This window comes from Canis lupus, chromosome 8 (assembly GCF_003254725.2).
Source record: "Canis lupus dingo isolate Sandy chromosome 8, ASM325472v2, whole genome shotgun sequence".
Lineage (NCBI taxonomy): Eukaryota > Metazoa > Chordata > Mammalia > Carnivora > Canidae > Canis > Canis lupus.
Genome location: NC_064250.1, coordinates 59,961,560 through 59,987,046, shown reverse-complemented (window position 1 = coordinate 59,987,046; position 25,487 = coordinate 59,961,560). Strand labels below are relative to the sequence as shown.

General features: G+C 39.4%; 2 protein-coding genes across 11 annotated transcripts in view; one reads left to right on the top strand and one right to left on the bottom strand.

Annotated features, from left to right (window-relative positions):
* EML5 (EMAP like 5) overlaps positions 1 to 4,673 on the top strand; it is a 183,566-nt gene extending 178,893 nt beyond the window's left edge. For 5 of the 6 annotated variants that reach the window (XM_049113388.1, XM_049113387.1, XM_049113386.1 and 2 more), the window contains 3 exons: positions 463 to 616; positions 895 to 995; positions 1,256 to 4,673. In XM_049113388.1, the coding sequence (XP_048969345.1) occupies positions 463 to 616; positions 895 to 995; positions 1,256 to 1,292 (292 nt within the window). In that variant the 3' untranslated portion in view covers positions 1,293 to 4,673. The remainder of the gene's footprint in view (positions 1 to 462; positions 617 to 894; positions 996 to 1,255) is intronic. The other variant, XR_007412490.1, reaches the window with a different exon arrangement.
* ZC3H14 (zinc finger CCCH-type containing 14) overlaps positions 3,468 to 25,487 on the bottom strand; it is a 55,133-nt gene continuing 33,113 nt past the window's right edge. For 2 of the 5 annotated variants that reach the window (XM_025443616.3, XM_049113396.1), the window contains 8 exons: positions 17,838 to 17,912; positions 13,129 to 13,288; positions 12,128 to 12,360; positions 8,076 to 8,196; positions 6,959 to 7,095; positions 6,563 to 6,654; positions 5,661 to 5,767; positions 4,840 to 5,122 (listed from right to left, as the gene is read on the bottom strand). In XM_025443616.3, coding sequence (XP_025299401.3) covers positions 5,116 to 5,122; positions 5,661 to 5,767; positions 6,563 to 6,654; positions 6,959 to 7,095; positions 8,076 to 8,196; positions 12,128 to 12,360; positions 13,129 to 13,288; positions 17,838 to 17,912 — 932 coding nt within the window. In that variant the 3' untranslated portion in view covers positions 4,840 to 5,115. Of the gene's footprint in view, positions 5,123 to 5,660; positions 5,768 to 6,562; positions 6,655 to 6,958; positions 7,096 to 8,075; positions 8,197 to 12,127; positions 12,361 to 13,128; positions 13,289 to 17,837; positions 17,913 to 23,173; positions 23,817 to 25,487 lie in introns of those variants that run through there. The other 3 variants (XM_025443617.3, XM_025443619.3, XM_049113395.1) reach the window with 3 other exon arrangements.

Genomic DNA, 25,487 nt, shown 5'->3' with positions numbered 1-25,487 from the left:
AATAGAGCCATCCCGCTGGGGAGTAGTAATTGAGTTTTAAGTTTATTACCTATCTTGAGTTCTTCCTAAGAAAGAACGATGGGCTCAGCTGGGATTCCTCTTCACTGAACACACTCGCATGCTTTTATCAAGGTTAAAAGCCTTTAAAGATGCCCTGGTATTTTCCTTAACACATGAGGCTTAATCATAGGCAATAAAACCACGTACTGGGTACTATGAAGCAATTGCATTATCTAAATGCCATCTTGAAGCTATTAGAAATGGGACCTTTTAAGTTTGCTGTATAACAGGTAACCATGAGAAGCCAATTTTTTAATTTTTAAAACTTAAATTCCTAAAGCATAAGCATCTTTTAATTTTAAATCACATATTAAGTAGAGATGTAGAGACGAATTACCAAAAAACTTTTTTGGTAATTCATCTGTTTGCTATGATGGATTTTCTTTTATTCCTTCCCTCTAGTATTCTAGGGGATGAAGTCATGGGAATCTGGTCCAGACACGCTGAGAAAGCCAATGTCAACTGTGCCTGCGTATCTCATTCAGGAATCAGCCTTGTGACAGGAGATGACTTTGGCATGGTTAAGTTATTTGACTTCCCGTGTCCTGAAAAATTTGTAAGTCTGCTTTAATTTTTTTATGTAGTTTTACTAGCAACTTAGATTAGTACCTCTTTCCCCATAATTTAATAGCTAAATATGTTACTGTCTCCTGATTTTGGAGACATTTTTTAATACAGGTTCCTAAAATGTTTTTTGAAATTTACTAATCCCTTACTCTGAAATAAAAATAAAAGCTTTTAGAGATTATCTCCCCATGCCTGCAGGTAACCCCATCTTTGCAAACTATCCTAATAAAGCTGTGATTAGCCCTTTTGTTTCTCATTGCTTTTCAGGCAAAGCACAAAAGGTTCTTGGGTCATTCACCTCATGTGACAAATATTCGATTTACCAGCGGTGATCGACATGTCATCAGTGCTGGAGGGGATGACTGCAGGTTGGTAGCTTTCTCAGCCCAAAAAAGAGCAGACCATCTCTCATGAGGTAGTAAGAGATTTCACATCAGTATATTGTAGACTCTGAGTCAGCAACATGTAAGGTAGATAACAGGGTGGCTGCCTGGGGGTGGAGGTGCAAACTATGGAAGTACAAAATAAAAGGAGTTAATGAAAAATTTTACATAGGTATGATTTGAAAGCTCATTAAATTTCTGAAAATCTAGAAATATAATGAACTCACTTTTTTTTTGGATTGCAGTTTATTTGTCTGGAAGTGTGTACATATGCCTCACTGAAAGCTATGGATGCTGAGTAGACTCCATGTAACGAACAGCCTTGAGAGTCCAGAATTACAGAAGAGGAACAACAAAAAAACAGAACCAAACCTTGCGTGGGCAAGTGGTGCTAATTTAGGGTTGTAACAGGGACAAATGCCCAGAGTCATCACAATAGAAGACAGATAAGTTCAGACTGTTTGCTGTATGCACTGGCTAACTGTCCATAATCCATTCACTGCCAGATAGTTACTTCCAGAAGGGGTTGAGTACGTACTCCGTGAAAGCCAGCCCCCCATTCTGGGAGTGTGTGCAAACTTGGCAGGGCTGCTAGGGACGTTCAAGAGACAGCACTTCTCAAAAACAACCTTAAAAACTCGACTTGTGTCATTTTCATCCTCTCTTTACCAAAACGTTTTCTTTTTTAGAATTTATATTTTATTTCCAAGGTTCATTATTTAATGACTTATTTTATCCTTGTGGTTTACATGAGGAGATGAAACACACCCTAGAGGATCACAGTTTTTAAAAGGCAAACATTGTTTTCCCCAAGGAGATACACACAAGCTTTACTGAGAATAGAATGCTACTTAAAGCACCCAGAAACCTCTTTTTATAAAGGACATTTTCCTCCTGGCAGTTTTACATTCAGGAATAAATCCAAAGTTAGTAGTATATGATCACTACATTTTCATTTCTGAGCTGTCGATCCTTTTCTGTTCAGAAGTCCTAGCCTCTAAGCTGAAAAACTGAAACACAATTATAGCTTCATTAATGAAAAAGTAGTACAATGAAGTCATTTCCAGTGGTGTACAAATTAAAGTTTTAGGCGATAGTAGTTAACTGGGAGAGCATACTGAGTATTTGAAGATGTGATATAACAAACACTGAAGTGTTCAAGGTCACATTTACCAAGTTAAACAACTTAGTAGCTCTTGAAATAAAATTTTTATAGCTTTTTTTTTTTCTACTGGAAAAATTAACTAATCTGATGTATGCCACCCCATAGGCTGACTTCCAAAAAGAATGAATACAGGTCCACTTGTAAACTTGTCCATTAAAATTCCTTGTTGGTGGATTAGGGCTTCACTTAGACCTTTATCCCTATTCACTTTAACGCTGCCAAAGATCAGTACTTGCCGTTCAGGAATTTGCTGTTTAGCCTGTCTGTAGTTTCCTGAAGATTGGAGATTATGTAGATTGCTATTTAAAAATATATTTTTCTAAGTGTGATAAAGTTGAAGATGCTCTATCGGTCCTATGAATTTTTATTTTAATGTGTTATCTTTGTAGCATTATAGACCCCTTCAGGTTTCTGGAAGTTTGGTTTGACCAGACATGAAGATTCCTGATCTATTTTGTATGCCCAACACCTTGTAAATACTAACAACAGAAAACGGCTGAATGGCATCAGAGAGCCTGACGGGTGACTGAGTACCGAGCAGTAGCTGTGTCTGAAGGACTGATTAAGGCATGAAGAAGCTTCAAACATAAGATCATATTCACATCGGTGGATTCTCCTAAATGAAGTCAAATTTTAGAGTACACTAATATTAAATTTCTATCTGTGTAGATCATTAAAAGCCATTCAATAAATTATATTCCCCTGAACCACCCTCTCCCCCTGCCCTGTCTTCAGCCTCTTGCAGTTTCAGATGTTCCTTCTGAGCCAAGGCTTGCCGGCTTTTGGCTACAGAGAAATCCCATTTCCATTAGTACAGGTAGAAACGCTAATTCTAACCTTAAGCAAGTGAACCCTATAGGACAAAAGTGCTTCCACGGCAGCTCTGTTCCTCCACGTGGCCAGCTGAGAAGCCAGCCTGTGACTGTCAGCTCCAGCACTTCGCTCACGTTGAGTGCAGGTAGTCCTCCCACAGCCACTGTGTTTATATTATACCACCATCAGCGAAGGGGAGGTGAGTGACCAAGACAGGTCATGAGGAGTTGGCCCTGTGGTGGTGGTGGGTTTTTTTTTGTTTTGTTTTGTTTTTTAACCCAGAGATTTACATGTTTGTGCTGTATCTAAGCTCCTCAGTCTGTCACCTGAGACTTCGGGCACCGCCAGCAACTCGCTCCCTTGTGGTGATGCTTTTTGACAGTGGTTCATTTTAAACATTTGTTGGATAACTTAATCTACAGTCAACCTTAGCTTGCCCAGAAATCCCAGCAGCTGAAAGGCAACCTTAAACTCTTCAGTGTGTTTCCAGGCACTGTTTATTAAGTGGCAGAAAATATCCAATGTTAGCATGTTACCGACTTGTAAAACGGCTGAACCAAACCACTTAAGCCCTTTTTCCCATTGCTGTAGTAGAATTATGAATGCCATTTATAAATAGTGGCCCTCAAAGTTCACTTAAGTGTCTAGAAATACAACTTAAACTACATCTTTGCAGAAGAAACTTAGCACTGGAATGAACAAATGCCTTAAATTCAAAGGAGTCAGCTTTTTAGAATGAAGCAAGATGCTCACTTCACCCAAGCCTCTCCTGTGCACAGTCGTTCCTCTTCTAAGGTTTCATATATTTTTGTCTTAGGAACTGGCACCGCGAAGTGCAACTTATAGATGGTTTCATAGCTGGTTCTTTCTTTCTGCTTCCGAGAGAAAAGCAACGGCCACAACATAGACTGCTGGTTTCATGCTCTTTAACATGGACTTTTACTCCTGTTTCGTTATCCCTTGGGTATAGAACTAACTAATAAGTCCATGAACCTTTTTGTTGTTAGTTTAATTTGGTCCTGAGAATGTTTGAGTCTTTCTATCTTCTGCATTAATTCAATCTGTTCTAACCACTTTCAGCTTTGTTTTTAAAAAAAAACTGCTGTACATCAGTCTTTAAGGTCAGTGATCCGTTGGTTATTTATTTCTAAAGCATCTGACACTTCTTGCCTTAACTACTTCAAAAACCACATACAGAAAACTGTGTACTGAATCAATAGTCCAAAAGTTTAGTCCTGTTTTTCAGTTTTACCCATCTGATTTCTGTAGTCAGTCATTTAAAATATACTATTCAAATCCAATTTTTACATTTAAAAACTTTTCTGTGGAGTTATTTCTGAAAATGTTATTTTTCAGAATGTGAGAATATATGTATAGCTCTAATCCTGTGAGTTTAAAGTCTGTTTTCTGATACATTCTGTATATAGAATTGTAAAAAAAAAAAAAAAAAAATTTGTATAATTTTGTGATAATTCAGCCCCCAAATATTTATTTAAAAAGTGTATGTTTATGTTAATAGTAAATGAAAGCATTTTAAGGAACTCTTCACCGTTTTTTGCATTGGCCATTCTATTTTTTACCTGACCCATCTTTATCCGGAGGTAAGACAAAGCAGCCTGTATTAATTATCATGCTTTTCAAACTAAATTCACTTAAAATTAAAAAGGAACAAATGACTGTTTTAAGCTGCCTCTGCACTTTGGCCACTCTTCTGTTTTCACAGTGGATAATCCTTCGGAAAAGTGAATGCAATCCAACTTTTTAGAATAAAAGTGCTCCTCTCTCTAAATACATAGTAGTGACACTGTAGCCCCAATCCTGACACCACCACCACATTGTAAATGCTGATACTTGAAATAGTAGCGTACAAACACGCCTCAAATGTTTTAATAGAATTCAGCTTTTCCTTAAATGGTCTTTTCAGAGTCAAAACAAACAACAAAAAACACCCAATGTTAAAACCACTTAATAAACTTACAAACTTGAAAAATTAGACACTTCAGATAGGCAATAAACTTCATATTATGAAAGCAATATATTCCAAGTTTCAAAGATTTGACAAGTTCTGCAGAATATTTTCGTCAGTAGATGGAAACTCCACAATCTTCTGCCAAGGAGGACTGAGTGTCATTCACTGAATAAACAAACAAAAAAAATTAACTGCTTTACATCCATATATACCTGCCTAAAAAGAGTATTTTCACACAACAAATACCAGATTTTTAAAAAACAATAATTATATATAAGTTACATAAAGGATTAGGAAAGTTTCAACACATGTCATCCTTATGCCAAGAAAACTGATGGGAGATTTGTGAGCAGAACATATTCAGAAGGTAAATCGAATCTGGAGATTATTGAGGTGAATAAGTAATCGCTGGTAAAACAAAATTTGGAAACAACAGTTTCCAAAAGTGAGAAAATGATCACTTCCTCCAAATCTGTATACTTTGTAAATTTAAGAACATGTAGGGCAGCCTGGGTGCCTCAGTGGTTTAGCGCCGCCTGCAGCTCATGGCATGATCCTGGAGACCCAGGATCGAGCCCCACATTGGGCTCCCTGCATGGAGCCGAGCTTCTCTGCCTCTTTCTCTCTCTCATGAATAAATAAATCTTAAAAAAAAAATTTTAAGAACATGTGGCAATTAGAAAAGCTGTTCTTTCATCTTTACCTGGTTTGAGGTCGAATCCATTTCAAGGCATGTCGTGGTGGCACAGTAATGGTGGGATGATAAAATGTGCAGTCAGGTCTTGTACACTGAGTGTTAAATCTGCAGTGCTAAATACAAACAACAGAGTCTCAATGTTTGCAAAGCTAATGCAAATAAAAACAAGGCAATTTGAGACAAACATATGATGGCACCATATATATACAGTCTAACAGTATTTTAATACTGAGACCTGGAAAGATGAACACCCCTGCCCCCAGACACAAAATTCTAGTCAAAGAATAACAGTAAAATTTCAAAAAGAACCTTTGCATATACAATACAAACCTCTCTCCACCCTGCACATCAGCCCAGCATCCCTCTATCCACCGAGCCCTGGAAACCCTGACACCCAACCGCAGATGGGGGGAGTGAGGCCTTTCAGGCAGCTTTCAGGCTTCTAGTTCAGAGGGATCATTCACTCTGATCATTAAATAAACAAGTGCAGATGCGTCCATCTTTAGCACACAGACGATTTAGACCATCAGTACAAGCACTACTGGATTTCATCATCTCAGTTTGACATGAGGTGGGGAGGAAAAACACTCCACAAACCACCCACACTTTTAGGGGCAGAGAGGAATGGGAACGCTAAGCAAAGAGGAGTTTCACTAAGAGCTCAGAATACGAACCTCAGTTTCAGACCTGCCCGAAAGGACCAGATAGGAGCTCATGCAACTAAGAAAACTCGAGGTCTTCAAGACCGGAATGTTAACTCCCTAACAAAAACAGTGATGTGGGGCAGGGAAGAGGTGGGGGAAGACCATGGGCACACATGACCTTCAATTTGCTAGTGCTCTTCCAGGCCTCAGAATTGAAAACTTCTCACTAATTTTAATAATTTTTGGGAAAATGAAAATTCTTACTTTTGGATGATAGAAGGGACATTCCATTTTCTTACAAGCAGGGAAATAACGGCACAGTTGACTACTAGAAGGTGGTGCTGGTGTTGCGATTGCTGACAAGAACGAGGACAAAGATTGATCAAATTTGGAAGAATAATTTGTAATGCAATCCGATGTTTTTATGAGAACCATTTTTAATATACAACGAGAAAATCTATATATTCATTAGATAAAAAACTTCAGAATGATCCTAAATTGGCACGCCTACTCTTTAAAGACTGGTTAGGTTAATTGATTCTGACATAATTTCTAAAATTATTCCTTTTTTTTTTTTTCCTTTTAAACTCAGTTTATAATCTCAAAATGTCATTTTCCCTTTTTTAGCTAAATTTAGTAGTACATAATAGGATCACTAACCTGGTTTTGGAGGCAGTACTGGAATTCTTCTACTCATATGAGTGAAGGGACAATCTGGTTTAGTACATTTTGCATCGTATTTACAATTTGGATGAACAAATAAACATTTTTCAGCAAATTTACAATTGGGGAAGGCTCTATAAAACAAAAAACATTATTCACATTTAATCTTCTCAATGCATCATTCGTTTTTTTGTAGAAAGGTTCCTTACATTACATCACTACTTGTTTTGAGAAACACAGTATCGTAAAAAGGAAAACTCCCATTTTTTCTTAAACTATATTCTGTGCCTAACATGGGGCTTGAATTCACAACACAGAGATCAAGATTCGCATGCTCTACTGACTGAGCCAGCAGGTGCCCTGGGAAACTCAATTTTTAAATGAGGCCAGATTTCAAAAGACACAGTCGTCTGTTCCAAAGCCTAGGGTAATAAAAGATTTTCAACTTAAGTCACGACCATGAAAGACAACGGGATTTTTTTTGTGTTAAGAATCACACCACTTACTCTTTAAGATCCATGTTTGCAATATTTTATGAAGCAAACTCAATATACTGAGCATAACATATGTGCAGCAAAGCACCACTAAAAAAAAAAAAAAAAAAAAAAAAAAAAGAGCGAGAGAGAGACTCATCCTGTGGTCTCCCTCCGTGTATATCCAAATTATTCTCACATCAAAACTTCCATAAGGAAGTCAAAATATGGAGATTCCACTTCTAGGGCCCAAAAAATATACACGTATTTTTAAAATATAAAAGCCATCTCTCAAAAGCTCATGCCACTGAACCAGCCAACTAAGTCCAAAATGTTTTGTCATGACCTGTAACTAGTTTTTCCCCAGTGCCTTAAAAGCTGTGAATAGGTCTATGAACAACACATACAAAGCAGGGCAGTTACAGAAACATCTCTTAAGGGTACAGAGAAGCCTCCTCCCACCTCCCCACTCCCTCAAAGGAACACACACCTCTATTACACAAGTGTGCTACTCTGGGGACAATGGTTAAGTGTCACGGCATTCAGGTATACAAGTCAAACTTGTTCAAAGAAAACAAATGGAGTAAGCTCTAAGATCTAGAAATTAACCTGAAAATCAGAATCAGCTTGTTGCTACTCACTTGCAAGGTGAAACAGGATGATGGTAAGCACACTCATCCCCATTTTTACAGGCAGGCCAGTACTTGCAACGCTCCAGAAGTTTTTCTGGCTTCTGGACCACACTCAGTTCACTCATTTCAGCTAGAAAAGGAAAGAAAAATATCTCATGAAGTATGATCGATTCAGTACATGGCACCTTTAATACATTTAAAACTCAGTCTTAAAATCTTACATCTTCTAGGTTTACTACAGTCATACAAAATAAACGAGTCTGATACTCTGGTTCACACAGGTTAAGAGCCTGTTAGAAAAGGTCACCAGGAAGTCAACTGCGGTTCTCACTGTGAAAAGCAGAGCAGACAGGGATGCTGCAACTAGAGCCAAAGTTCTCACCCCAAGCCCCAGTGCTCAATATTATTTCAGAGCTGAATTAAAATGAGAGGGAAGAATGCCAAGTAGGGAGCCAATAAAAAGAAAAACTGCAAACACAAGGTGAGAAAGAACATGAAATGAGGCTCCCAGGTGGCTCAGTGAGTTAAGTGTCCGGCTTTGGCTCAGGTCATGATCTCGGGGGTCCTGGGATCAAGCCCCGTATCGGGCTCTATGTTCAGTGGAAAATCTGCCCTTCCCCCTGCTCATGTTCTCAAATAAGTGAATCTTAAGCGCGGGCGCGCATACACACACACACGTGAGCTAGTAATTCTCCTGTCCAGACACCATGATGAGTGGATCATACACAAAAGCATTCCCACTGAGGTATATACACAGTTCAAAGTCCAGATGATAAAAACTCACATCAATAGGAAAAGTATTTTTGCTTAAAATGGATCACAAAATGCCATCACCTCCAGGGACCTGCAGATCACCAAGCAGGGAGTGTGGCTGGGTCTAAGATGATCAGAGGCAGACAGCCTTGGTGTGGAGGAAACCCAGGAGAGTAAGAGCAGCCAGGAGAGCACGTGCACGCACCATCCACGGGCTCACTGCCTGCCACTCCCTCTGAAGGTTGTGTCCAAGGACAGTGTAATCAATCACCAGTGTGTGGGAAAGCAGGCCCCAGGTTGCCAGATTGTCTCCCAATTCAGAGAAAGCTTAAAACCTTTTTACATGACATACAAGTTTAAATACTGGCAACGATGTATATTTGAAACAGAATAGCCCAATAAATTCATGTCCAAACACCATAATGACCTTCAACTTCTGAACCAAGACACCCTAGCTTTAAAAAAATTTTAAAAAGCCATCATGGGGGATCCCTGGGTGGCGCAGCAGTTTGGCGCCTGCCTTTGGCCCAGGGCGCGATCCTGGAGACCCGGGATCGAATCCCACATCGGGCTCCCGGTGCATGGAGCCTGCTTCTCCCTCTGCCTGTGTCTCTGCCTCTCTCTCTCTCTCTGTGTGACTATCATAAATAAATAAAAATTAAAAAAAAAAAGCCATCATGGGTATTACATAGTAGGGTTCACATTCGTAATTATAAAACCAAGTATCACTTCAACCACATTGCTCTAGTCCTTTTGCCTGAGATCGGACAGTTCTGACTCTGTAGCTTAGCTGAGCTAGACACTGTGGTCAAGTCTCCTTATCTATGCAAAAAGAAAAGAACGTCTTCCTTAGAAGTTTTATGACTGAAGGAAACAAAACTGCAAAGTAGGCAACCAGTCAGAACCTCACAGTGTAGCGGTATCCTGAGAACATACTGATCCAGTGACCCAACCTCGGTCTTCACTGCAGGAGAACAAGACACAAACCCAGTCCCGGAGCCAGACAGGAGGACCAAAGAGCTACTGTAAAACTATGCCTGATACACAGTTTTCCATCCTACTCTTAAAATAGTAGTCACTGTTTAGCTCCAGGATATAAAAGTATCCTTAATTGCCAATAAAATCCTGCATGACCGGGAAGAGTTGTTTTCTCCAATTTTAAAGGTTTCTGATATCCTGCCTGTGGAAAGGCGTCCTACCCTCCTCCAAAGGAACACACGTTAGTCTACAGTATATACATGGGAACACAGTCCACATGAAACAAGTTAACAGAACACCCAAGTGCAGGTCGGTTGGAAAATGGGAGCAGATACTCATGGGCAATATTAAAATAGTTAAATACTTTACAAGGAAACATTATCCTTCTACTAGAAATGTTAGATCATATACACAGAGGTCTGATTCCGGTTTTCCCCAACATTTACTTCAAAAGCCATTAACACTTTTGTTTAAGATTAAGCAAATTCATTTTTTACTACAAGCTACAAAAATCTGTGCTGCCAGGACCCCTGGGTGGCTCAGAAGTTGAGCCTTTGGCCCGGGGCATGATTCCCAGGATCCAGGACCACGTCCTACATTGGGCTCCTTGCAGGGAGCCCTTCTCCCTCAACCTGTATCTCTGCCTCTCTGTCTTCTCACTCTGTCTCTCATAATAAATAAGTAAAAATCTTAAAAAAAAGAAAAAAATCTGTGCTGCCATTCAATGGGCAGGGGAAGGCAGGGAGTGCTGCTGATAGCCGCCTCGAAACACTGGACTTTTTGCCAGCAAAAGCACTCACGAAGTTTCAAATTCCCTGCTTGGATGGGGGGAGACCAGAGCCTCTTTGTGACTGTTATTTGGAGTCCCTCGGGCCTCACTTATGCTCTAACTTCGGCAAAGCTTCATCCTCTGGCAGCAGTGAACCAGTGAGTCCCAGATCAAAGCAATGGTACAGGAGGCTCGCCGCTCATCACCCTACCCTCCAGAAGGGCCACAACTCATGAACCCTAGGCAAGAAGTCTAACATGTTCCAGAGGGGCGCTGTGAGGACGTACACACCAGTAAAGCCTAACTCACACATCTGCATGCAAACAAAAGCTGACCCTAATTTTTCTCTCATTTGAGACAAATGGGAGAAATCTGTACTGTAGGACTATGGCAATCCTCAGCCACTTTTATCATTTAAAATTTTTTCTTCTGGGTCGCCTAGGTGGCTCAGTCAGACATCCGCTGCCAGCTCCAGTCATGATCCCAGAGTTCTGAGTCGAACCCAGCACCCTGCATCAGGCTCCCTGCCCAGCAGGGAGTCTGCTTCTCCCTCTGCCTCCTCCTCCCATCCCAACTCATGCTTCTCTCTCTCAAATAAAATCTTTAAAAAAAATTTTTTTCTTCCTTTTGATAGGGTCAGACTGTCAACTCCTCCCTCCACCAATCAAAACGAGGACATTAACTCAGCCTAAAGAGTATTCAGTGCGACAATCTCCTCACTCACTCCCGATCTCCCCACTACAGGCTATATTTTTTAGTGACTGAAAAAGGTACTGAATCCATCTTCAAGTCTCTGCCAAGAGGATTAACTTACAAAAATATCAAAACCCCATTACTGTTTTTTCTTTGATACTATTCATTTTTAAATTTCAGTAACTGTCTCCTCTCCCAATGAAGGTGTTTCTAAACATTTTACAAGATATGAGTACACAACTACCATTCTCCGTCACAGACAAAAATGTGCAGCAGTATGTGCACCTGACACCAGGTCCAGGGAGAGAAGAGTGAGTGATATAGAGTCATCTGCCTAAAAAGCAGGCTGTGATCTGAACAAAGTTCATCCTACTTCTAAATACTATGTGCTTTGATACTAGTTAATTTAAACATAAGGTCTTTACTAAACTTCCATGCAATATCTTGGACAGATTAGGTGAGAAACTCCTTTCTTTCAAAGGAATTTCACTGAGGTAAAATAAGAATCAAAATCCAAATTCAATTTTTTGTCAAGTTAATTAGAAGAGACTCTTGCTGTTATGGGCAAGTGTAGTTTCTAAAGGAAAAAAGTAAACAGTGTAGCAAGAATGATAGTTCATCCTCTAGCAGGCCTGGTTAAGAGGTGAACCCCATGACAGCACTGAAGCAGCAGCCCACTAAGAAACACACACAGGACAGTCTCAAATGCAACTCATTGTTTTGTCTAAGAAAAGAAAAAAAGCCACTACTGAATTACAAATAAAAGCGAAGCCTCCAACCAATATTCATTCCAGGTAAAGAGACCGGTCCCAGATTTCCTGCACAATGACAGCACCCTGGAAAGGGAAAATCTGAGCTCTCAACACACCATTTAAAAAGCTACCATTTGGGTCATCGAGCTGCCTGCTCATCAACTGCAACTGCTGTGGGTGGAGGAGACCTCTGAGTCCCTTGTTTGAGGCTGCAGTTTGGTTTACAGGTTTCACTCCTTCAAAGCACATGTCCTCCTCTTGATCTGACATGTATCCTGGGGGGCTGGGGACACCATCCAGCGTCACTATAAACTTGGGACTTGCAGGTTTATCTGGTTGTACAAGATCTCTGCCAGACAGATAGAAAATACCATAGAATTAGGGAAACAAACACAAAACGCTGAGCCTCCTACAGTGCTCTTCAGCAGAACTATCACTCCCTTACTTGTTGGTGGTCTCTTCAGTAGAAAAACACCAAACAAACTCAGTAGGACTTCCAGGTACAGCCCTGGTGGCTTCCGCTAACACGCCAGAGCTACGGCCAATTGCTGTGGCATTACCGCCAGCGACCCTCCAGGCTGCACTCAGGATAGTATCCCCTCCACCCTGAACATCATCGTCCATTTGATCTTCATAGGGTTACATGGATAAACTGAAAAATCAGCATCTATGCTCAGAACACAATGGCCAAAAGTTCTATATTTACACTGGTTTTATTATCTGTATGTTTGTTCCTTTATTCCATTTTCTAAGGGAAGAATATTCCATTTTCTAAGGGAAAAATCAGCCCAACCCAATCTAACTCTCTGTGTGGAGATTTCGTGATTTTGATCACCTGACTTTTACATTTCATTTCCTGAATGTGCTTAAAGGAAAGAATCTTATTTACAGAACTAAATCATACATCAACTTATTTGTAGGTTAATGAATTTCTGAACAAGAAAGATGAACTGAAATTCCTGGAAACTGAATTTGGCTTACCATTCATGGCCTCATGACTAACTCAAAGCATTCTACACTGGGGGCTAGGATGGGGAGGAGGGAAGCGGGGAACTAATGGTTAACCTGCACTAGCTAATCAACATAAAAAGCTACACAAGAAAAAGAAACCATCTACCGTGTCTGCATAAGGTGTCCTGAAAGTACCCGAAGGGTATCTGCAGTCTTCATCCCCGACTCTTGGTTTGATGCCACTACTATTTCCTCAGACAGCTTTGGCTTCTTCAGAATAAATGATCTTGTGTCTGCATGGACCATGGATTCCATGTCATAGTAATCTGAGCCAAAAAAATTGGCCATAAATGTTTACTTTTGAATATACCTTGCATTCCCAACATCACACACGTGAGAAGAATGTCAATCTTTCATATATTTGTAATTATTTTCAAAGAAAAATCCCAACGGCTCTACCCAGGAATAGCACTGCAATTCTTTGCCAAACATCTTTTCAAGGGTATTCCTTTCCTCATTAACGGTCCATTACCTAGGGCTTCTAATCAACACTCCCTGATTACAGTACAGAAAGTTCTTATGTGAGGCAGCTAATGGGACATGAACAATATAAACTTACTCTAAGTACAACAATATTTTCTAAAAATATAAAGAAAAATTCTCATATTCCCTAGAACTATGATACAAAGACTGCTTAAAAAGTTTTCTAAGATATGTTTTCTTCAGTTAGCACAGTGTCACTTAGAACACATCTTGATGAAAAGAATTCTCCTGGCATAATTTCTATGCAGACTATATTGGAAAAGAATTTAAGATGAACAGGCATTTAAAAAAAAAATACAGCAAAGAAAACACTGACCTTCAGTGCAAATAACTGCAGCTCATGTCATCTATAATATGCTTAAGCCTGACTACTTTATAAAATATGCCAAGAGCCCAGAGGGATGACCTATTAATATGCCATCAACTGACAAAAGTCAATGAGTTGTGCTTCTCTTAAGGTTAATAGGCAAATAACAGACCAAAATCCATAAGATGTCCATTCATGTTCATTTAACTGAACAAACCAAAAACCTGAGAACTGAACACTGCGCTGGGTACACAAAGAAAAAAAAATAGAAAAATAGATGTACACACAATTTCAGAACAGCATAAACTAAAAGCTAACCCTAAAGGAGTAAGAACAAGGTTTTGGGAGGATACAGGAAACCTACTCCAGCTGGGGAATCAAGACAAAGCCTAAGATGATCGACATGTGAAGCGGATGTGAAAGGAATACGCAGGAATAACCAGAGGGAAGAGAGGGAGCCAGACAAGAAACAGCAGAGGAAACTGCATGGAGAAAGGCAGAGACTCTCATAAGACAAGAGGAATCTAAGACCTGCTGAGAAATGTGCTGAAAGTGGAGGGATGTGTGTGGTGGGCTGAGTGGCAGGGAAAGCCGAGGCATAAAGAATGTCAATGAGTATGGATTCTGATCTATAAGTCATAAAGAATCAGGAGAGGTTTCCAGGTGGGGAAATGACCTGATCAAATGGGTTTTTAGAAAAACATTAAGTTTGACAGTTGACAATGAGGCTATGAATTAAAAGATTCTCAACCTCTGTCCTATCTGAACCCACACAAGAGGGAGAGAAGACACAATGAACACACTTCATCAGCACAGGCACTTCACAGCAGTTACATTTTCAACTCCCATCCCAGGAACAAAGCAAAGCTGCCTTCCTCTGCAAGGACCAGAGAGGGTAAAGAGAGATGCAAATGGAGGACAGCAGAAAAAGAGAAACAGGATCCAGCAAACAGGACAGGAGATGGAGAGGATTTAAAAGGCAGCAAGGATAAATTTTAATTTTAGATTTATTTAGTGTGAAGTCTTTGTGGGGCTCTCAGATGTTCAGAAGTTGAACTAAGAGGAGAGAGTAACAAGAGAAACAGCATTCAAACAAGGTGAAAGAAGTGCTGAACCAAGGTACACATGTTCAGTGCCGCCATCCCTCACAGGGAGCTGGGAAGCACACTTCCCTTCTACGTTACAGGAGACCCACATGCCACTCACTGCTCTTCAGTAGCTCCCAGAGGGCTCCCAGCCAGCAAAGGGAGAGTCCAGAATTTAGTCCAAGGCTGCTGCCTTCCTTCTCACCACCCTGCCCTCTAAGGCAAAGAAGTTCTATCAGTTTGCATCTCAGGAGAATATAAAAGAAATGAAAATAATGCTAAGGGTAGGATATGGGATAAAGTTAACATTTTAAGTAGGATGGGAAGAGAGGAAGAGATAAAGGAGAACATGGAATTAGGAGAAGAACAGAGATAGTGAAGTTCTGGAAGCTAAACAAAGACTTAAGAAAACATTGTAATGACATGTCCCACACTACAGAGTTTAGAAAAGCAGGCACTGAAAAGACAGCTTTTCATTCCACATGAGCCACTAGTCAACTCTGCAAGGCTCGCGTTATCACCTGAAGCAGAAAGATGCAAGAGTTAGTGACACCTGGGTACAGACAGCAGGCTGAACCCATGCATTTAGTTTCCTCTTAAAACCCCACTAAAATGTCAATAAAGGGTTAATGTATTAACTCAAAAATAAACTGTAAAAATTGTATTAACTCAAAAATAAACTCAAAAATAACTGTAAAAGGAGACTACATTTTGAAAATGAAAAAATAAAACCTTCAAAAGCTGAGTCTTAAGCCAATAATGAAGCAATTCAATGTGGAGCTCAAGATTCTCTAAAGGCCGAGAAACTCGCAGCACAAGGGACCTTGGGAAGAGGCAGAGGTGTCACAAGGCCAATGCAGGCATGTTCAAACGTCCATTTCAGAAGTAGTTTTGTCTTCCTAAACTACAAATCTGTTTTCTTCATTTCTGATCCCTACCATACCTGTTCCCCTACCTCTATATTCAAGTTTTTTTGGAATAATTGGAGCCTTGCTTTCCCGTTGGTCAATGTTGGAGAGGCTTACAAATGAAGCATCATGGTCTTTGGCAGAATAGTGCTACAAGATAAGCTAAATGTATACTTAATATTAAAATTTTAAAAAGCACTTAGATTCCCTGATAACCTCTAATCATTTTCTCCCTTGGAGAAGAGTAGAGCTTATGAGTCTCAAAAAAGTCAAAACAGAGGGTCTCTTGACCAAGGGACGCCAGCCACATTGAAAGTACCATTCCAAAAATCAGGGAGGAGGTGTTAAGCAAACATCACATTGTAATTAAAGTTGAGGTGCCTCACTCAGCCCCTAATTACTTACTTAGCCAATTCACTACTTTGAAAGATCTTTCTTTGGAAAAGCTAACCAGTCCAAGAGGAAAAGCCTAAGGACGGTGACCTCAGGGTACCCCTAAGAAAGACAAATGACCCTCCCAGAATCTGTATTCAAATGTGAAGTCAAAAGCCCTCCAACCTAATGAACCCAGAATGCCAATCAGCTTTTTGAGTGTCCCACTTATAAATATAAGACAACTAATGATCCCCAGACATCTGAGGCAAACCTGTCATGAAAGACAACTGAAACAAACAACTTGGAGAAAATAAGACGGGGTGGGGAGGAGGGTGCACACGGGAATAATCCGAGATTATCTTTCATATCCTCAAAGAAAGAAATAACAGAGAGTATTGCATACATGAAATAAAGTCAGTGTGTGAAAAATAAGCAAAAGAATATGCAGAAACAAGAGGGCTCTCAGAAATAAAAACCAGGACAGGAAGTAATAAACAAAGAATGTAGTCACTCATATGCCTCGTAGAACTAGATGCTTCAAACTGTATGCGCACCATGGAGAAAAAGAAAAATTAATGGAAACAAAAAGAATGTCCAAGTGCCAATGAAGTAGATACAACATACACAGAGCTTAGCTGTCAGACATTTTGAAAGAAAATACCCTTATGTGCAAAGCAGGATGGAACGCTGAGATGACAGGGCAAAATCGAGGATGGAGAGTATCTAAACACTTTGATAGGCAGAAAGGAGAAGCCAGGAGAGAGGCAGAGACTAAAACTACAGGTGTGGGGATGACGCTCTAGTATTCATCAATGGGGGAGGAGCTGGCATCTGGGTGGAAGGTAACCCTGAGAGAGGACAAGTTCCTCCTTCTGAGACAGAACTAGGGAAATTAAGGGAATATACCTACTGACTGTGGAGGCCTGACCAAAGGGGAAGAAGAGCCACAGGGAGGGGTCAAAGCACCAGAGCTTCCACAATGGGCAGGTTTAGGGGAAACAGAAGGGAACAGGAAAAAAGAAAGCTTCTGAATTTAAGATTGCAGGTATCCCATGGCTCCCTTCATTAAGGCAGCATTTACTGGGGACTACACATGCATCTGCCAGGGGCCAGGCGCTGAGAGGACAGAGACAAATAAGGCACTTGTCCCTGAAGCAGCCCGTGGCAGGGGGTCCGTGTTGAGGGTAGGGGAGACAGGCAAATAATTAAACTATGGTGGCTCTAAGAATAACAAGTTCTTGGAGCCACAAGATGTGGTCCTGGTGAGGAGATTCTAAAGTGAAGTGAAAGGGAGGATAAGGCTGAACAGGCTACAGGACAGGAAGGCAGCTCAGGACATTGGAAAAGTAGGTAGAAAGGAGGGCAGGCTAGGGATTCAAGCTGTCCCTAGAGCAGGGGAGTGACGCCAACAGATTTCAGGGACTCAGGTAAAACGGCACCAAAGCAAGAAAGTTTTGAATGAGACAAAAAATACAAACACCATAAAACATGAAAAAAATGCAGATCTTGTCTCCTGGCCCTAAAACAGTTTCACAATCTAAGTATAGCATCTTAGGGCAGGATCTAAGATATACAAGATACATTAAATGAGGTGTAAGAAATGGAAATAGCAACTGAAAATGCTAGATTACAATGAAAATTTAAGATTATTACCAACCTTGACTGATCTGGAGAGTTTCTGCCATTACTGGGTCAATTTGCAGTCGGGATAATAACTGCCTCTGTTGAGTTCCTACAATACAAATTTTAAAACTTTATTAAGCTTAAAAAGCCAACAATACCAGTATGTAAGTTTCCCAGAAATGAAGCCTGAAATAATCTTCCGAGGTTCAGTCAAAATCTTAAAAATAATGTATTAGCTTCAAGAATGCAATTTAATAATACTTATAGATCAAAGATCTGTAAGACAAAAACCTGTACTCTGGGTTAAACCAAAAATGGCATTACAGGACATTCCTAGTTCTCCTTTGTCTGGAAGCCAGTTTTCTCAGACGGAATAAAGGTAAAAGGCTGCAAAAACCAGGAGGTGTTGTATGGACCCAGAGCTTGAGCTGGGATTGACAGGCAATGGCCAAGCACAAGATCCAGACGAGAAACCTCTCCATCACTTGACTTGGCCTCTCACCATTACAATTCAACCCCTACTCCTAAAATTGCAAAACACAGCATAGTTATCTGATCATAGGGTTCCCCAAAAGACAAACTATGAGCTTAGACTGATACAAAGAAAACAATGAACGAACAAGTCATGATACTCAGAAATCTGGAGTCCAGATCCTACAACAGCATGAAAACAATCATCTGAATTTAAGAAAAGATATTCAGCGAGAGTATTTATGATTTCTTAAACATGTTCATAATTTCCTCAGTTACACTGTGGCATAAGACAAAGCAGTGACACAGAACTGATTTTCTCTCTCTTCAATTTGATGATAAACTCTTTGAAGGCTGGGAGGATGCCACACTTCTCCAAGCCTCCTCCCCCACCATAACAGTGCTTAGGGGATATTAGGTACCCACTTGCAGATTAAAACAAATGTTATTGGGCACCCTGGTGGCTCAGCAGTTTAGCGCCGCCTTCGGCCCAGGGTGTGACCTTGGAGACCCGGGATCAAGTCCCTGTGAGCAGCCTGCTTCTCCCTCTGCCCGTGTCTCTCATGAAGAAATAATTAATCTTTTAAAAATAAATAAATAAATAATAAAATAAGTGTTATTAACAATGCATTAAAATAATTATTCACCATGATTAAGTGCCATGTTTCAGGAATTCAATGATGGTTCCATATCTGCAAATCTATCAACCTGGCACACTAAATTAAAAAAGTAAAGGCTAAGAATCATGATTATCTCAATATACGTAGAAAAACCATTTGACAAAATCCAACATCCATTTATGATGAAAACTCTTGACAAACTGGGTTGGTTTTTTTTTAAGATTTTATTTTATTTATTTATTCATGAAAGACACAAAGAGAGAGTCAGAGACACAGGCAGAGGGAGAAGCAGGCTCCATATAGGGAGCCTGACGAGGAACTCGATCCTGGGTCCCCAGGATCACACCCTTGGCTGAAGGCAGCACTAAACCGCTAAGCCACCCAGGCTGCCCAACAAACTGGGTTTAGAGAGGACATACCACAACACAATAAAAAGCCATATATAACAAACCTACAACTAATATTATACTCAATGGTGATAGGCTGCAAGCTTTTCCTCTAAGATCAGAACGAGACAAGGATATTCACACTCACCACCTTTATTTAATACAGTACTGGAAGTCCTAGCCATAGTGATCAGACAAGAAATAAAAGACACCCAAATTGTAAAGAAAGAAATAGATAACATATATGCAAGACCCTAAAGACCCCACCAAAATACTATTCGAAGAAACCAATTCAAAAAAAGAAAAAAAAGGAATTCAGTGAAGCTGCAGAACACAAAATTAAGATACAGAGATCTGTTGTGTTTCTCTACACTAATAATAAAGCAGAAAGAGAAATTTAAGAAAACTATTCCATTAACAATTACATCAAAAAGAATAAAATATCTAGGTATACATGTAACTAAAGAGGTGAATGATCTGTTCTCTGAAAAAAAAAACTGTCAGATACAAGAAACTGAAAAGGAGACAAATAAACATAAACATATAAATGCTCATGGACTGGAAAAAAATACTCTTGTTAAACTGTGCCTATTACAGCCCAGGAGGCCCAAAGGTTTAGTGCCACCTTCAGCCCAGGGCGTGATCCTGGAGACCTGGGATCGAGTCCCACGTCGGGCTCACTGCATGGAGCCTGCTTCTCCCTCTGCCTGTGTCTCTGCCTCTGTGTCTCTCATGAATAAATAAAATCTTTTTAAAAAAAATTTTTAAATAAAAAAATAAAAAATAAATGGTGTTGAGAATATGGACAGCTACATAAAGACATAAAATGAATTTGGACCACTTTCTTAAACCCTATGCAAAAATAAACTCAAAAGGAATTAATGTAATATAAAATGTTGACCTGAAATCATAAAACTCAACAACTATACAGGCAGTTCAGGCGCCTGGGTGGCTTAGTTGGTTAAGCGTCTGTCACTGGCTCAAGTCATGATCCCAGGGTCCTGGGATCAAGTCCCACATCAGACTTGTCTGATTCTCCTGCTCCCTGACACTCCCCTCCCCCTGCTTGTGCTGTCAAATGAATGGATAAAATCCTTAAAAATATACATATATTTCTTGGCTATCATTCTCGGCAATATTTCTTTGGATTTATCTACTTAGGCAAGGGCAACAAAAGGAAAACAATTGGGTCTACACTAAACTAAAAATACTTTTACACAGTGAAGGAAATAAAACAAAAAGGCAACTTACTGAATGGAGGGGAGATATTTCCAAATGATATATCCAATAAGGGATTAATATCTAAAATACATAAAGAACTCATAAAACACCAACATCCCACCCCCCAATCTGATTAAAATATGGGCAGACGGGGCACTTGGGTGGCTCGGGTGGTTAAGTGTCTGACTTTGATTCAGGTTAAGATCTTCAGGCTCTGTGCTCAGCGGGGAGTCTGCCTCTCCTTCTCCCTCTGTTCCTCCCCCCTCCCCTCATGCCAGCACAAGCAGGCTCTCTCTCAAATAAAATCTTTAAGAAGGAGGGGGGGTGGGCAGAGGACTTGAATAGACATTTTTTAAGATTTATTTTAGAGAGAGAGAGTACAAGCAGGGGGAAGGAACACTGGAGAAGGGGGGGGGTGGGGAGGGGGGAAAATCTTAAGCAGACTTCATGCTGAGAGCATAGAACCTGATTCAGGGCTCGACCCCAGGGCCCCTGAGATCATGACCTGAGCCAAATCAAGAGTCAGAATGGGTCACCCAGGTGCCCCACTGACATTTTTTTAAAGAAGACATTGACATAGCTAACACATGAAAAAACATTCAACATCTATATTCATCAAAAATGCAAATTAAGGGCTCTGGATGGCTCAGTTACGTGCCTGTCTTCGATTCAAGTCATTAACTTGGGGTCCTGGGATCAAGCTCTCGGTAAGGCTCCCCACTCAGCTGGGAGTCTGATTCTCCCTCTCCCTCTGGGCCTCCTCCCACTCATGATTTCGCTCTCAAAATCTTTTTAAAAATGCAAATTAAAACCAAAATGAGATACCACTTCACATGTGTCAGAATGGTCAGTATCCAAAAGACAAAAAATAACAAGTCTTGGCAAGGATGTGGAGAAAAGCGAAGGTTCATGCAATGTTGGTGGGAATGGAAGTTGGTACAGCCACTGTGGAAAACACCAAGGAGGTTCTTCAAAAAAGTTAAAAAGAGAAATACCTTAGGATCCAGTAATTCTACTCCCCGGTATTTGCTCCAAGAAAATGTAAACACTAATTTGAATATATATACATCCTATGTTTACTATGGTATTATTTATAATAACCAAGATATGGAAGTAACCTCAGGGTGCACTGACAGATTAATGGATAAAGATATGATACACACACCCATATACATAAACACACAGAAATATTACTCAGACATTAAAAAAGAAAATGAAAACTTGCCATTTGCAACACAGACCCAGAGACAGGGTACTCTGCTACATGAAAGAAGAGAAAACAAATACCATGTTATTTCTACTCGTGTTGAATCTAAAACACAATTCAAATGAACAAATACAAAAAGACAGAAACAGACTCATAAATATGCAGAACTAGTAGTTACAGCAGGAAAGGAGCAAATAGGTAAAGAGGATTAAGAGGTACAAACCTGTAGTTATTCAGAGATATAAAGTACACGAGGAATACAGTCGATAATATTTTTATAACTTCATATGGTGACAGATGCTAACTACACTTAATCCTGGTGAGAATTTCATAATGTCTATAAAATGTTGAATCACTACGCACACCTAAAACTAACATAATTTTGTACTGTCACCTACACTTCAATTAAAAATAAACTTTAAAAAGTAGGGGCGACTGGGTGGCACAGTCAGCTAACTGTCCAACTCTTGGTTTTGGCTTAGATCGTGATCTCAGGGTCATGATTCAAAACTAACTCTTGGGTTTGGCATAGGTCCCTCTCGTGTTCTCTAAAATAAATAAATCTTTAAGAGGTACAGTATAGTGTACAAAGGATGTGACTGATAGGGTTCCAAATATGGAAATATTAGTAAGATTCCTAAATATGAATTTTTAGTATATTTACTACTTGTAGTTTTTTAAGGAAAGCCTTTGCTCACTCAGTACATTAGTTGGCAAGCAACTGCCATGTTTCATTAAAGGATTTTTTAAATTAATTAATCAATAAGATTTTTATTTTTAAGTAATCTCTACACCCAATGTGGGGCTCAAACCTACAACCCTAAGGTCTAGTCACATGCTTCACCGACTGAGCTAACTTAAGGTGCCCAAAGTTTTTTAATTTTAAACACTATACTCAATTCAAAATTCTATCAGCTATTTTCTTTTAAAATATGTTATATTACTCGCAAATTGTATGTCAAAAAAAGTTCATTCTTCCCAAAACCATCATGGTAAAAACACAGTAAATCCTGATGAGCTGACCTGAAACACAAAGCTCATTTAGTCAAGTTACACTCCTGTAAAACAGTTTGGGAAACTGATACATATTAGGATTAACAAAAGTAGCTCTTCTAATTCTAATACTACAACAGTTCTCTTTAACACAATGAATAATGAAAGAATTACACATTTTAAAATAACCTCATGAGACAGATACATGAAAGAGGACCATTCACTACCATTTCAAGTTTTCTCTATGGTCACCTCTCCCTTCAAAACATCATTTTACAGAGACCCACTAAAGAGAATTCTGGTAATCTCTAAGCTTCTAAGTTAATCATGTATACTCCAATTTTGCTGTTAAAGGTCCATGACAAAGTCAAGTTTTGTGACTTGCTGCCTCCATATGAGAACTAGTCAAGTTACAAAAAAAAGACCCAGATCCAAGGGTGAGTTACCTAGAAGCACATACTAAAAATTTTACCTTTCTCAATGTTTCTAAGGAAGCTGATCATTTTTACATCAGGAGTCCTTGACTGTGATTCAAAATCTACTTCCTCTTGAAGATCTTCAAATTGTTTATTGCATTCAGATGATGTTGAACATTCATTCATTTTATCCTCCAGAGATGAAATTTTTGCTTCATTCTGTGACACTCTAACATTTAAATCAAAAAGATTTGCTTCCACTGTCAAAATTGCTGCTTTCATTCCCTTAATTTCATTGATATCAGTTGATATTTTCCTTAAAAGATGGGAAATATTGTCTAGCTCATTCAGTGAACAAGAAGAACTTGTTACAGAACCTAAGTCAATTGGTGCAGGTGAGAAGAAAATCGGTAAAGATGGTGATGGAAACCTTGAAGACATTTTCATAAAATTCTCTCTCCCTCTTAATATTTGGTAATTTTTCCTTCACAGCCCATTAAACTGTTTCATCAAAAATAAAAAGTAATTAAGGCTGTTACTTTAAAAAGTATTAAGAGTAAATAACATTTTAAAATCTACAACTAAAAACATAGGATTGTACATTTCTGGAGTCAGAACTCAAATTTGAAAATGCTAAACAAACCAGACCAATATTCTCTTTGCTGCAACTAAGAAGCCCTAATTAAAATGAAGCCCCTATATCCTGTAAGTCCTACTTAAAGTCATCTCCAAACAATAAACCCTATTATTGCACACAAAGTACTTCTGGCTCCTGATTGGTTAAAATCAGACATGTGACACACAAAGAATTTTCTATTATTTACCTCATATGACAAGGAGCACTGAAGATCTGAAGTAAAAATTAATATAATGACATTAAGTACTTTAATCTGATGACATTAAGTACTTTATACCTGGTTATGATGTGAATTTGATGGATTTCCATCCCTTCATTTACCGCTGAAAATAGTATAGGGCAGTATTTGGCACTTCCTTTGTACGGGGTGGGAAGGGAGGATAAATGGACCCACAACCACAGACAAATCTCTTTTAAAATACATACAGAAGGGGACAACTGGGTGGCTCAGCGATTGAGCGTCTGCCTTTGGCTCAGGACATGAACCCGGGGTCCATGCGATCCATTCCCGCATCGGGCTTCTTGCATGGTTCCAGCTTCTCCCTCTGCCTGTGTCTCTGAATCTCTGTGTCTCTCATGAATAAATAAAATCTTAAAAAAAAAAAAATACATACAGAAGAGGCACCGGGGGCACTCAGTGGCTGAGCATCTGCCTTTGGATCAGGGGATGATCCCCAGGTCCTGGGATCGAGTCCCACATATCAGGCTCCCGGCCCCACCTGCTTCTCCCTCTGCCTATGTCTCTGCCTCTCTGTGTCTTTCATGAACACATAAAATCTTTAAAATAAAATATATATGGAAATAATGCAGTTCAGGTGCACAGATATGGTATGGTAGGAATTTACAAGTAAGAGAAATGAGGGCTTGGGCTTGGTTTAATAATAGACTATTAGTAAATAAGTGATTTTCTTCCAGTGTATGGGTTATCTTTTACTTTTCAGAGCATCCTTTGAAATACCAAATTTTTAATTTAGATATAATGTCCAAGTTATCTCCTTTGTTCTTTAGTTGCTTTAGTTGCTTGTGCTTTTGGTGTCACATCTGAGAAGCCATTGCCTAATCCAAGCTCATTTAGATTTATACACCTATTTTTTTCCCTAAGAGTTTTTATTAAATTCACTTTTCATGTAGGTCTTTGGTCTATTTTTGACTTAATGTACGTAAGGTAAGGATCCAACTTCATTCTTTGCATGTGGATATCCAGTTGTCCTGCACCATTTATTGAAAAGACTATTTATCCTCCACACTAAGCTGTTCTGGCATCCTTATCGAAAATCAACTTATCATAAATATATTAGTTTATTTCCAGATGCTCAGTTTGTTTTTATGGATCTGTCTGCATATCCTGATGCAACTGCCAATTACTATAGCTCTGTAGTAAATTTTGCAAATGGAAAATATAAATCCTCTAACTTTCTTATTTTTCACTAGTTTTGGCTATTCTAAGTCCTTTCCATTTCCATTTGATTTTTATGATCAGCTTGCCAATCTCTGAAAAAAAGCCAGCAAGATTTAACATAGACTGACTTGAATATATAAATCAACTTGGAGAGGATCACCATCTTAACAATATTACAGTCTTCCAATGCATTAATGGAAATGTATTTCCATGGCTTTAGTTTAAGAAAAATCATTTTTACTTTGATTTACTAGCCAAACAACAAATAAGCCATGCGAAATACAAGGACATAAGATGGTGGACATGATCCCCCACACTCCCTACAAAAGAGTTC